Source organism: Falco biarmicus, chromosome 5, assembly GCF_023638135.1.
Source record: "Falco biarmicus isolate bFalBia1 chromosome 5, bFalBia1.pri, whole genome shotgun sequence".
NCBI classification, from domain to species: Eukaryota; Metazoa; Chordata; class Aves; order Falconiformes; family Falconidae; genus Falco; species Falco biarmicus.
This window is the reverse complement of record NC_079292.1, coordinates 21187042-21200583: the sequence shown is the minus strand read 5'-3', so window position 1 is coordinate 21200583 and position 13542 is coordinate 21187042. Positions and strand designations below refer to the sequence as shown.

At 66.7% G+C, this 13542-nt stretch overlaps 1 protein-coding gene across 4 annotated transcripts; it reads left to right on the top strand.

The window, feature by feature from the left end:
- Nucleotides 1–1621: 1621 nt before the first annotated feature.
- On the top strand, nucleotides 1622–13469 carry IMPDH1 (inosine monophosphate dehydrogenase 1). 4 transcript variants are annotated; one of them, XM_056341278.1, is made up of 16 exons: nucleotides 1622–1915; nucleotides 4866–4964; nucleotides 5336–5384; nucleotides 5900–6001; nucleotides 6318–6392; nucleotides 6472–6678; nucleotides 7503–7590; nucleotides 7895–8094; nucleotides 8834–8924; nucleotides 9423–9518; nucleotides 9608–9751; nucleotides 9972–10116; nucleotides 10199–10342; nucleotides 10438–10521; nucleotides 12626–12642; nucleotides 12909–13469. In XM_056341278.1, the coding sequence occupies exons 1-16, from the start codon at nucleotides 1788–1790 to the stop codon at nucleotides 13004–13006; spliced, it is 1767 nt and encodes a 588-aa protein (XP_056197253.1). In that variant the 5' UTR covers nucleotides 1622–1787; the 3' UTR covers nucleotides 13007–13469. The 4 variants fall into 4 exon arrangements, with proteins under 4 accessions (XP_056197253.1, XP_056197255.1, XP_056197256.1 ...); XM_056341281.1 differs by lacking the exon at nucleotides 1622–1915 and adding an exon at nucleotides 3462–3698; XM_056341280.1 differs by lacking the exon at nucleotides 12626–12642 and having other exon boundaries at nucleotides 1623–1915.
- The last annotated feature ends 73 nt before the right edge of the window (nucleotides 13470–13542 follow it).

Sequence of the window (13542 nt, the reverse complement as noted above, 5' to 3'; positions counted from 1 at the left end):
GCTGGGTCCCTGGGGTGTAGAGAGCCTTGGGGTCCCCCTGGGTGCCACAGGAGTCCACTGGGTACTATGAAGGTACCAGCATGCCATGGGTGTCCCTGGCTGCCACAAGGGTCCCTGTGTGCCATGGGTGTCCCTGGAGTGCCATGGGGTCGCTGTCCCGTGCATGGGGTGGGGTTGCCATGGGGCTCTTGCTGAGGTCCCTGAGGTCCTCAGGCACAGGGGTCAGGGGTTGCTGGTGTCCCCTGGGTGGGGTCCCCATTCCCCCAACCCGTGACCCCAGGGCTGTGAGTGGCCGTGGGCGGCCCTTGCTAAGAGGCTTGTGTGGCTGTTTGTCACTAATCTCCGGGGTCACCATCACTGTCACCCCACCAGGACCCGGCACCCACCCTGTGCTGGGGGGCACCCACGGGTGACACACCCAGGTGTGCGAATATGCACGTGTGGGTGAAACATGCCTGTGTTCACCCAGGGGTGGGCACACCTCCTGACACTGGGGACCACCTGTGCTGGAAGCACTGGGAGCCCTGGAAGCACTAGGGTGCAGTGGGAGCACAAGGGCCACTCACGGCCCTGTGCCTGGCACAGCCCTTCCTGCCTTGCACACCTGCCTCCCACTCTGTGCATCCCCTCCTGCCTCACACACTTCTCGTTTCCTTTGTGCACTCACTTCCCACCTTGCACCCCACACACACACACTCCCCTTTTCCCTTGCACACCCCCTCCACCTTGGACACTCACCTCCTACACCCCTTCCACCCCATTCAGTTCTATTCCACTTTGCACACCCACCTCCCACCCTGTGCAATCCCCACCCGCCTTGCACCCCCCACCTCCTACCTGGCATACTCCCCTTTTCCCTTGCACACTTGCTTCCCACCTTGCACACTCACTTCCCGCCTTGCATACTCCTCCCCACCCCACATGCTCCCCTTTTTACTTGCAACCCCCCTCCCACCTTGCACACCCCCTTCTGCCCCAGGAAATTCCTGCCCATGTTGCACCGCCCCCCTTGCACACCTACCTCCACTCCATTCAATCCCCTCCTCCCTTGCACCCCCCACCACTGCCTGTCCTGCACACTCCCCTTTGCACTTGCACACCCAGTGCCTGCCTTGCACCCCCTATTCTGCCCTGAGCAATTCCCTCCCGCCTTGCATCCACCTCCCACCTTGCACACTCACTCCCTGCCTAGCACACCTACCTCCTACCTTGCACACCTGCCACCTACTCTGTGCAATCTCCTCCCACCTTGCACCCTCCCCTTTTCCCTTGCACACCCCCTCCCACCTTGCACACTCACCTTGCACACCCTCTTCCACGCCAGGGCAATTCCCTCCCGCCCTGCACCCCCTTCCCACCTTGCACACTCACACACCCACCTCTCCCCCGGGCAGTAAATAGCCGGGCAGCCCCGCTAATCCCCCGGCCGCTCTAATCCCCGACAGCTGCCACGGCTGGGAAAGGCCCGGGGGAGGGGGGGGGACACACAGCCCCCCCCGCCCCGCACCCCGCCAGGGACCGACCATCCCCAGGCCTCCCCGCCCCCACCCACCCGGTGCCTCAGTTTCCCCCGGGCCGTGTCCAGCCCCCACCCGGGGGTGGGCGGGGCAGAGGGGGCGTGGCCACACCCCCCCCTCCCGCCCCGGGCACCCGGGGAAGGAGCAACCGGAGCGGCCGGGCCTCGCCGGCCCCCGCACCCACGGGCACCCCACGTGCACCCCCGAGACCACATCCCCGAGCACCCCCCGTGTGCCCCCCTCGCCCACCCGCGACCTGACCCCCGCCCCATGGAGGCGCCCCCCGAGCCTCCGGCGAGGTCCCCCCCGGCCGCCGGGGTCCCCCACGCGGGACACGGTTACGAGACAGTGGCGCAGCGCTGCAGCGCGCGGCTCCTGCGGGCCGGCCAGGAGGGCAGGTGGGGCCGGGGGGGGGGAAAGTGGGGTGGGCGGGGGGGTCGAGTGCTGGGGGGGGGCTAGGGGGAGGGGAGAGCTGTGCCACGCGTAGGGGTAGTGCCGTGGGGGGGATGTGCCGTGGCTACGGGGCCGTGGGGGGCAAGTGCTGGAGGGGTTGTCGGGGGGGGGGTAATGCTGGAGGGGGACCGGGGGGGGCGGGCGTGCCACGCGTCGGGGTGGTGCCCGGGGGAGAAGCTGTGCCGAGGGGTTGCGACTTGGGGGAGCTGTGCCGTGGGTAGGGGGCCGTGGGGGGGAGAGTGCTGGGGGGGGGGTGTGTGGGGGGCAGGAGGGTAGTGCCGGAGGGGGACTTGAGGGGGGCTGTGTCATTCGTGGGGTGGTGCCGTGGGGGTCCTGTGCCGAGGGGGTGCGGTTTACGGGGCCTGGGCCGTGGGTAAGGGGCCGTGGGGGGCAGGTACTGGGGAGGAGCGATTGGGGGGTGGGGCTGTGCCACCGGTGGGGGGCCGTGGGGTCTGTGCCGTGGGAGCAAGTGCTGAGAGGGGAGGGCCTCGCACATGTGTGTGCCCTGGCGTGCCCAGCATCACACACGTGTGTGCCCTAGTGTGTCTTCCTTGCACACGTGTGTGCCTTGGCATGCCCAACCTTGCACACGTGTGTGCCTTGGCATGCCCAGCCTTGCACACGTGTGTACACTGGCGTGCCTGGCCGCAGCCCTGACCTTGCCTGCTGCACCGCGGGGGCGGATTAGAGCAGGCAGGGAGCGGGCAGCGCTAATCCTGCTGCCTGCACCCTGCCTGCACCCTGCCTGTGCCCTGCCTGCAGCTGGTCCGGGGGGTCACAGTGGGTACCAGCACCCTCTTGGGGTGGGGAGGCATCCCCAGGGCCTGCAGGCAGGGTGCCATCCCCGGGGGGCTGCAGGCAGGAGCTGTTTTGCTGCCTGCGTCCCGCAGGGCCTTGTTAGCCGGCGGGTAACGAAGCACTGTGGGCACCGACACCTGCGGGCACCCAGTGGGTGGTGGGTCCCGCGGCAGCGTATGCGTGGTGTGGGGTGCTGGATGCAGCTGGAAGGGCACGGCGCACCCGAGGGAGGGGGCAGCCCCTGAAGGGAGCGATGCAGCCCTTCCCCTGAAGAAAAGGGGGCACCCCAACAAAAGGGGGAGCACCCAGAGAAAGGGGGGGGACCCAAAACAAACACGGGCACCCAAAGGTAAAGCTGGGGGGGGGGGGCAGCCAAAAGCAAGGATGGGTACCCAAGAAAACGGGGTGTGTCTGAAAAAAGGGGCAGAACCCCGAAAAAGGCACAGCAACCCAAAGGTAAAGCTGGGGGGGGGGCACCCAAGGCAAAGGGGTGCACCCAAAAGGAAGGATGGGCAGTCAAGAAAAGGGGGTGCACCCAAGAAAAGGAAGGGCACCCAAGGCAAAGGGGTGCACCCAAAAGCAAGGGGCGGCACCCAAAAAAAGGAGAGGTATCCCAAAACCGATGGTGCACTCAAAATACCGGGGTGTACCCACAAATCGGGGGGGCACACTAGAACAAAAGGGGCACCCAGAAAACGGGGGCGGCATCCAAACCAGAGGAGAGCACCCAGAGAAAGGGGCCCCCCACATGTGAAGCCGGGGGCTCACCCAGGCAAGGGGAAGGCACCCAGACACGGGGCGCGCGCGCACGGTGCTTGCACACACGCGGGGCTGGCGCAGGGCGGGGCCGTGGGCGGGGCCATGGGGTCTGCCCCGCCCCCTGCCCCGCCCCGCTCCGGCGCTCAGCGCCATGGGCGAGGGGGAGCCCAGGTACCGGGTGGGGCGCGGGGGGAGTTACTGGGGAGGTAATGGGAGGTTACTGGGACGTGAGGAGGCAGCATTGGGGGGATACTGAGGGGTTCCTGGGACGTGGAGGACAGCATTGGGGGGATACTGGGGGGTTACCGTGAAATGGAGGAGCAGGAGTGGGGGGGGGTTACTGGGAGAGGGGGGGACCGGAGTGTGGAGTTACTGGGAGATGGAGGAGGTAGGGTAGTGAGGAGGCGGCAGTGGAGGGGGGACTGGGAGGTTACTGGGGCCTAGGGGCGAAGCGGGGGGGGGGGGTACTGGGAGGTTATTGGGGGATGATGAGGCAGCACTGGGGAGTTACTGGGAGGTTCTTGAGGCATGGGGGGCTACTGAGTAGTGGGTGAGGGGTACTGGGGTGTTACTGGGGCACGGGGAGACAGCAGTGGGGGGTACTGGGGCATGGGGGGGCCACGGGGTAATGGTAAGGCAGCGTTGGGGAGTCCTGGGGGGGTTACTGGGAGGTGGAGGGGCAGCAGTGGGGGGGTACTGGGGGAATACTGAAGGATGACGAGGCAGCAGTGGGGGGGTACTGGGAGGTGGAGGGGGAGCGGGGGGGGGGGGGTGATGGAGGCTCCTAGGGATGGGGGGGCTGTAATGGGGCGTTCCTGGAAGTTACTGGGGGACGTGGGGGAGCGGGGGGCAGGGAGAGGAGTGAGAGGGGTGGTCTCGCTGTGCGGCGGGGGGAGGGGGCGAGGGGTAGCGGGAGGGCACTGGGGATGCGGGCAGGGTTACTGGGAGGCGCTGGGGGCTGGTAGTGGGGCCGCTGGGCGGTGGCGGGGGGGTACTGGGAGGCGCTGGGGCAGGCTGGGAGCGGGGGGGGGGGGGCTGCGGCGGCCGGTCCCGGCTCTGGCTCCTCCTCCCGGGCAGCCTCGCCCCGGCCCCGCCCCTGCCCCGCCCTGCGCCGTGGCCGCTGCGGGCACCGGCACCGCAACGCGCCTCCCGCCCTGGGACCCCCCTGCCCCGGGACCCCCCCCCGCCCCCCCCCGGCACCGGCCTGGCAGCCCAGGTGGGGGTTCGCGGGAGGGGTCCCGGTGCCGCGGCGGGGGGCGGCGTGGTACGGATGGGGGGTCCCGGTGGGGGGCTCCCGCTGGCGGCAGGGGGGTCCCGGTGCCACCCCCTGTCCTGCAGCATGGCCGACTACCTGATCAGCGGGGGCACCGGCTACGTGCCCGAGGACGGGCTTACTGCCCAGCAGCTCTTCGCCACCTCCGATGGCCTCACCTACAAGTATGTGTGGACCCCCCCCGACCCTTCCAGCACCCCCAGATACTCCAAACCTGGGGGGGCATCCCCCACCCCATCCCAGTGGGGTGCTCTCAGCCCAGCACCCAGCGTGGCTGGATGGGGCTGGGGCACCCTGGGCACTGTGGTCCCGGGGGTCCACTTGGGGTGCCCCCACCTCGGCCCTGTGGCCTTCGTGGGATCAGGGTCCCTGGGCACCGTTGTCCCCAGGGGACCTCCCCTGGGATGTGGCACCCACCCCCTGCGGGGACAGTGTCACTTTGTGGGGGCTGGGGGACACGTGTCTGGGGGGTTGTGGTCTGCTGGGGAGGGGTCCCAGCCATGGTGCCTCCCCCTTCCCTTCATCTCCTCTGCAGTGACTTCCTCATCCTCCCTGGCTTCATCGACTTCACAGCAGATGAGGTGGTGAGTCCTGGCCGCCTTGGTCTGGGACCCCCCCAGGGTGATATCTCAGTGTCCCATCCCCATGGGGTGATGTCCCTGTTGTCCCCCCACAGGGTGATGCCCCCATGTCCCACCCCAGGGTGACATCCCTGTGCCTCCCAGGGTAACAGCCCTGTGTGTGTGTGTGTGTTGGGGTGATGTCCCTGTCCCTCTTCACCAGGGTGATGTCCAGGTGTCCCCTCTTAGCATGATGTCCCCATGCCTCCCCCTGGGGTGATGGCAGGATGTGGTCTGGGATCACCATGGGGTTTTGGGGGTGTGGCAGGGGGGCTGCACCCCACAGCTGAGCAATGGCGGGGGGGGGGAACTTCTGGAACATCCATGGGCCCCCGGGGGGGGAGGGACAGGGCCTGGGCAGGGCTGGGGGGCACAGGGAGTGGTCCCAGCTGGTGGGGTAGGGTGAGACTGGGAGGCAAGGGGCTCCCCCCACCCTGCTGAGGGGGGCCAGAAGGGAGAAGGGTCTGTGCTCCCCCCAGGACCTGACCTCGGCGCTGACCCGCAAGATCACCCTGAAGACCCCCCTCATCTCCTCCCCCATGGACACAGTCACAGAGGCCGACATGGCCATCGCCATGGCTGTGAGTGGGGGACACCCGGGGGGCGCACCCCGGGGTGGAGGGTGCCCAGTTCCATGTGGGTGCAGGGGGAGTTGGAGCCCTGGGGGTGGGGCAGGGGGGACATAGGGGCAGGGGAACTTGGGGGCTGCAGGCCCCGCACAGTGCGGGAGGAGGGCACCCCAGGAGGGTTGGAGGGAACGTGGGTGCAGGGGGGAGGTGCCCATTCCCACGATGGGAGTGTGTGTGGGTGCCCGTACCCAGGTGGGTGCAGGCTCAGGGTGCCCACCCTACTGAGGGTCAGGTACCTACTGACCCCCTCCCTGTGACCCCACCCCAGCTGATGGGCGGCATTGGCATCATCCACCACAACTGCACCCCAGAGTTCCAGGCCAACGAGGTGCGCAAGGTGAAGGTAAGGGGGGTCCCCGCCACCATGGTGCCCCCCTGCCTGCTGCCCACTGCCCACAGCACTGCCCATGCCCCCTCCCCAGAAATTCGAGCAGGGCTTCATCACGGACCCGGTGGTGATGAGCCCCACACAGACGGTGGGGGACGTGTGGGAGGCCAAGCTGCGGCACGGCTTCTCGGGGATCCCCGTCACCCAGACGGGCAGGATGGGCAGCAAGCTGGAGGGCATTGTCACCTCCCGTGACATCGACTTCCTGGCCGAGAGGGACCACGGCACCCGGCTGGGCGAGGTGTGTGGGGGATGTTGGGGGGATGTGGGGCAGGAGTGTGGGATGGGTGGGATGCAGGGCAAGGATGTGGGACAAGGATGTGGAGCAAGGGTGGGATGCAGGACTGGGATGGGTAACAGGACTGGAGTGGGAGAAGGTGGGATGGAGAAGGTTGGAGGATGTTGGTGGGACATGGGGCAGGGGTAGGAGGTGGGTGGGAGAAGAGGGTGGGATGTGGGGCAGGGATGTGATGCAGGACTGGGATGGGGAACAGGACGGGTGGGAGAAGAGGGTGGGATGGAGGACAGGGGTGGAGGGGTGGGGAGCATTGGAGGACATTGGTGAGACATTGAGCAGGGGTGGGATGCAGAAAGAGGTGGGGTGACGGGGGTGATGGGATGGGAACAGGGATGGGGTGGGATAGGAATGGATTGGAAGAAGGTGCAGGGACGGAGTGGCGTGGGATCAAGGATGGACTTGGACAGGATGCAGGGATGGGAGGGAGTGGGATGCAGGCCAAGGGTACGATGGGGTGAGACACGGGGATGGGATGGGACAGAGCTGGGGTAGGGTGAGGTGGGACACGGGGATGAGATGAGATGCGGGGAGGGGATGGGATGGAATGGGACAGGATGGGATGGGGCGGGATGGGATGCAGCAGTGTAACACAGGGGTGGGATTAAGTGTGATAGGATGCAAGGATGGAATGCAGAGGTGGGATGGGATGAGGTGGGGTGGGATGCAGGGGTGGATAGCCTGGCCAAGGCCAGATGGCTGGGGTGGGAGCAGCCTGCAGTGGCCCCAGGGTCCTGCCAGCTCCCACGTGGGTGATGCTGGCCTCACAGGTAATGACGAAACGCAATGACTTGGTGGTGGCTCCTGCTGGCATCACCCTCAAAGAGGCCAATGAGATCCTGCAGCGCAGCAAGAAGGGTACCAACCCCACCACAGTGGGGCCCAGCACCCTGGCACCATCCCTGGGGTCACCTCTGTGTTTCCCCAACCCTTGGGGTCACATCCACATCACTCATCCCTGGGGTTACCTCCACGTCATCAGTCCCTTGGGTCACCTTTGTGTTACCCCATCCTTTGGGTCACCTCCACGTCACCCCATTTCCATCCCTGGGGTCACTTCTGTGTCACCCCATCCCCATCTCTTGGGGTCACCTCTGCGTGCCCCCGTCCCTGGGGTCACCTCTGTGTCACCCCATTGGGGGGTCCCCCCTGTGCCCACCAGGGAAGCTGCCCATCGTCAATGACAGTGACGAGCTGGTGGCCATCATCGCCCGCACGGACCTGAAGAAGAACCGGGAGCACCCGCTGGCCTCCAAGGATGCCCGCAAGCAGCTGCTGTGCGGGGCAGCCATTGGCACCCGCGAGGATGACAAGTACCGCCTGGACCTGCTCGTGCAGGCCAGCGTCGACCTGGTGGTGCTGGTGGGTGGGGGGCTGCAAAGGGGACTGTGGGGGGCCCAGGGATGGGCACCCACCCTGCTGCACCCCACTCCTGCACCCAGCCCCATGGCATCCCAAATCCCTGCCCCAGGGCACCCCAAGTGCCCTCCCCAGAGCACCCCAATTCCCTTCCCAGCTCTCTAACCTCGGGCACCCCAAATCCTTGCCCTGCCCTGCACCCCAATTCCCTGCCCAGCTCCCCACCTCATGGCACCCCAAATCCGTGCCCCATGACACCCGAGTTCTCTCCTTGCCTGGCTCCCCACTCTATAGGTGCCCCTATTCCCTGCCCAATAGCACCCCAGTCCTCCCTCTGCCTGGCTCCCCACTCCATGACACTCCAAATCCTTCTTTACCCCACAGCACCTCAGTGCTCTCCTTGCTTTGTACCCCACCACACGGCACCCCAAATCCCTGCCCTGCTTGCCACCCCATGGCACCCCAATACCCAGCCCCACAGCACCCCAATCCTCCATCTGCCCAGCTCCCTGCCCCACAGCACCCCAAATCCTTGCCCTGTGGCACCCCAGTCCTCCCCCTGCTCTGCACCCTAAACCTCTGCCCTACTCCCCACCCTTTGGCACCCCAAATCCTCCCCCCAGGGCACCCCACACCCCTGCCCCCCATGCCATGTGTGAACCCCCTAACGCCGCCCCCCCCCATGCCGTGACCCCACATACAGTGTGTCCCCATACGGTGCCCCCCATGCCGTATCCCCTAGGACTCGTCCCAGGGGAATTCGATCTACCAGATCAGCATGATCCACTACATCAAGCAGAAATACCCCGACCTGCAGGTGATCGGGGGCAATGGTGAGCCAGGGCTGTGGGCACCCCACTGTGGAGGGTGGACGGGGGGCACGGGGGGCTGGAGTGCTGGGGGGTCAGCAGGGGAGGGTTGGGGGGTGGGGCGAGGATTTGGTGTGCTGTGGGGCAGAAGGCTGGGCAGGAGGAGGATTGGTGTGCTGTGGGGCAGGGTATTGGGGTGCTGTGGGGTGGGGAGCTGGGCAGGGCTTTGGGGTGCAGGGCAGGGGGAGGATCGAGGTGCTGTGAGGCAGGGAATAGGGGTACCATAGGGTGGGGGCCTGGGCAGGGAGAGGACTGGGGTGCTGTGGGGCTGAGTGCTGGGGTGCTGTGGGGCAAGGAATAGGAGTGCCGTAGGGTAGGGGGCTGGACAGGGAGAGGATTGGGGTGTCGTGGGGCTGGGTATTGGGGTGCAGGAGTGGGGTGCCTCGGGGGGGTTGTCCCGTGGGGGAGCACCCCTCGCTGGCAGGTGCCTGATGTGGAGGGTGCCCTCTCGCCGGGGCGCAGTGGTGACAGCTGCCCAGGCCAAGAACCTGATTGACGCTGGCGTGGATGCCCTGCGGGTGGGCATGGGCTGTGGCTCCATCTGCATCACCCAGGAAGGTGCGTAGCGATGTACCGGTGACCCCCCCGGTGTGGTGACCCCCCGGCACGCCACGGCGCCCCGGCGGGTGCTGACCCCTCTCCGGCAGTGATGGCGTGCGGGCGGCCACAGGGCACTGCAGTCTACAAGGTGGCTGAATATGCCCGGCGCTTCGGCGTGCCCGTCATCGCTGACGGCGGCATCCGCACCGTGGGGCATGTGGTGAAGGCGCTGGCGCTGGGGGCCTCCACCGGTGAGCAGGGGGGCACAGGGGGCACGGGCACCCAGCACCCATCCTGCTGTCACCCATGGGGGTCCCTGCTGTCACCCCAGCACCCATCCTGCTGCCACCCTGGGGAGGTCCCTGCTGTCACCCCGGCACCCATCCTGCTGCCACCCTGGGGAGGTCCCTGCTGTCACCCCAGCACCCATGTTGGTGCCAGCCAGGGACTGTGACGGCCGTCCCCCTGCAGTGATGATGGGGTCCTTGCTGGCGGCCACCACGGAGGCACCGGGGGAGTTTTTCTTCTCAGAGGGTGTGCGGCTGAAGCAGTACCGGGGCATGGGTTCGTTGGACGCCATGGAGAAGAGCAGCAGCAGCCAGAAACGCTACTTCAGGTATGTCATGGAGCTGGGGGGGGGGCACGGGGGGTCCCAGACACTCAGCCCTGACCCCCTTGCTCTGTGTCCCCCCCAACAGCGAGGGTGACAAGGTGAAGGTGGCGCAGGGGGTGTCGGGCTCCGTCCAGGACAAGGGCTCCATCCATAAATTTGTCCCGTATTTGATTGCGGGAATCCAGCACGGCTGCCAGGACATAGGGGCCAGGAGCCTCTCTGTGCTCCGGTGAGCTGGGGGTGGCATAGGGGACAAGGAAATGGGGGGGTGGGGGGGTGGGGGTGTCACCCTGCCCTGCTGACCCTGCCACCGCCCTCCACCAGGTCCATGATGTATTCGGGGGAGCTGAAGTTCGAGAAGAGGACCATGGCAGCTCAGATCGAGGGGGGGGTCCATGGGCTCCACTCGTAAGTGGGGGATTGGGGGGAGCACAGCGGTACAGGGGGGCATGGGGATGCTGCGGCAGGCACCACGTCAGATCTGGCTCATGTGCCCTTCCCCAGGGCCTGGGGCTGGGGACAGGCACCCAGTTACACCAGTGCCAGGGATGGAGGGGCACCCAGTCACCACAGTGCTGGGTATGATGGGGGGGCACCCAGCCAGTTTGGGGTATGGGAGGTTCCCAGGCCTGCCTTTGCCCAGGTACTGGGGGGGGCAGGTCCCTCCTTGCCCCAGCACTGGGTGTTGGGGGTCCCGGGCCCCCCCTTACCCCAGCACTGGGTGTGGGCTGGTGTGGCCACACTGGGGGCTGTAGGAACCGATTGGATGGACCCTCAGCCGAGCCCCCTTCGGCTGTGGGTCACCCCCTATGCTGTGCCACCGTGGGAACACACTGGTACTGGGGGTGCTGGTCCAGACTGGGACTAGGGGAGCAGCCTGGGGGGATGGGGAGCCTGAGGCACATGACAGGGTCCAGGACACAGGGGTTCCAGGCAGAGCGTGGGGGCTGTGTGTGGGGGTGTTTCACCCAGGGGTAACCCGCAGCTGGGAGTCAGTGCTGTGGCCCCCCGCCCCAGTGACAGTCAGGGTGCAGAGTGGCTGCAGCAGTTGTTTTAATTCACCCCGTGGGGTGCCCCAGAGTGAGGATGAGCATCCACAGCCACCCCAGCCCTGCCTGGCACGTCCCCCCCTCCCACCTTGGTGCCACCCCCTTGCACTGGGGGCTTCTTCTCCGGGCCCCCCCGGGATGCTGCAGCACCTTTGGGGTCCAAGGGGAGGCAAGGCTTGCACAAGGGGGTGTGGTTTGTGCATGGGAGCAAGGCTTCTGGTAGCCACCAGAGCTGGCTGGCTGGCCACTGGGTGGCCAGTTGGGTGGCGGCTCATGGCCAGTTGCTGGTTGGTCAGCCTGTGGGGCTGCTGGTTGCTTGGCTGGGATACTGGTTGGCTGGCCAGGATGCTGGTTGGCTGTGGTTGGTTCTCATTGGCCAAGATGCTGGTTGAGGTGCTGGTTGGCTGGCCAGGCTGCTGTTTGTTGGTGATTGGCCAGCTGGTTGGCTGGGTGCTGGTTGAGGTGCTGGTTGGCTGTGGTTGATCAGCTGGTTGAGGTGCTGGTTGGTTGGGTGGCTGCTTCTTTGGCCGGGATATTGGCCAGTTTGCCCAGAGGCTGGCTGGCTTGGTGGTGGTCGGGATGCTGGCTGGCTGGCTGGCTGGTCGGCTGGCCAGGATGCTGGCTGGCCAGTTGACCACCTTGGCCATGTTCTCCATGAGCCATGACCAGACAAGGTTGGGTAGGCCCAAGCAACCGTGGCATTGCTGATGTCTTCAGGGTGAAGCCGGGCAGTGGCTCAGGGCAGCATGTCCTCGCCGGCAGCCGTGGGGCTGCAGCACCTGCCCAGTGTCCACCTCAGCATGGACTGAGCTGGGGTGCTGGTGCTGGGCAGCTTGATGAGAGTGTGGTGCCGGTGCTGGATGGCTCGGTTGGAGCACAGTGCCGGTGCCAGGAGTCCAGTGCTGGTGGCCAGCCAGCCTCATTGGAGTGCATTACTGGTGCCAGGTGGCTTGGTCATGGCATGGTGCCGGCGCCAGCCTGGCTTGGTCGGAGCACAGTGCTGGTGCTGGGTGGTGCCGGTGCCAGGAGGCTCTGCCAGAGTGTGGTACTGGAGCCTGGTGACTTGGTCAGCATGTGATGCCAGATGGTGCCAGGGCCAGATGGTGCCGGTACCAGGAGCCTTGGGCAAGTGCAGTGCTGGTGCCAGGTCACCAGGTTGGAGCATGGTGCTGATGTCCAGCTGGATCACGGTGCCGGTGCCAGATGGCTTGGCGCAGCACATGGTGCCGGTGCCAGGTAGTGCTGGTTCTGGGACACTCAGCCGAGCATGGTGCAGCAGCTGGTCACAGGGTCAGACCAGGGTGCTGATGTCCATCTGGATCATGGTGCCAGTGCTAGGTGGCTTGGCTGGATTGTGGTGCTGGTGCATCCGGGTGGGGGGCCAGGGGGATCGCCGTGCCATGTGCCGGGCCAGGGTGACCTTGTAACCTTCTCTCTCTTTCCTGCCCATGCCGCTGCCATAGCTTTACAGTTCTGCCACGTAAGTACCAGCTAGCACCCCACTCCCACCGGGGCTGCGAGGTGATGGGGGAGGGGGGGCAGGCAGGGGGGGCTGCCATTGATGGGGGACCTGCAGCCCCCCAGTGGAGATAATGGGGTGGCTCAGGGTGCTGGGGGGGCACCTCTCCATTTACCAGCCAGGATCTGACGTGGTGCCAGTGCAGTGGGGGGGAGGGGTGGGGCAACCATGAGGTCTGGGGGCCCAGACCCCCGCCCCACTGCTCATCCCCCACTTCTACCCCACAGTTACGAGAAGCGGCTGTACTGAGGAGGGGGCACGCGCTGGCCCCCCCCGCCCAGAGCTGGCCGGTCTCCCCGCGGCCCCTCGTCACCACCGCCGCTAGTGCCACGCTGGGATGTCGCCGGGGCTGGCTTTGCACTACGGGCTGGACCCCTGGCCAGCCCCTGCCGCTGGCACCCCCCAGCCATAGGGCTGTCAGGGCCCCCCTGCCTGCCCCCCCGGCACCTACCTGGGACCACAGGACTTTTGTGTGGGCCCGGGGGTGCTGCACCCCTCAGGTGGGTAGGGCATGGCACCTGCTGCTTGCCCTCCGCCATGACCCTACTTTGCCCCTACAGGGGGGGCAGGGGAAGGGACTGCCCCCTGCCCCCCCCGCCTCCCATCAGGACTCCCTGCCAGTGCAGAGGGGGCTGCCCCTTTTCCCCTTCAGCTTGGGGTCAATACAGGGGCAGCAGCAGCCCCCTGCACCTGGGGGAGCCTCCCAGCCCCCCTGGCAGGCTGGAGGGGGGGGCACCAGGGCCGACACCGTGCTGTATCCAGGTATTAATAAAGTAATGGAGCATCCAGTGCTGCCACTGCCTGTCTCCCTGCCTGTGCAGGCAGCACCGTGGCACATGTTGGCATAGCACAGCATGGGGT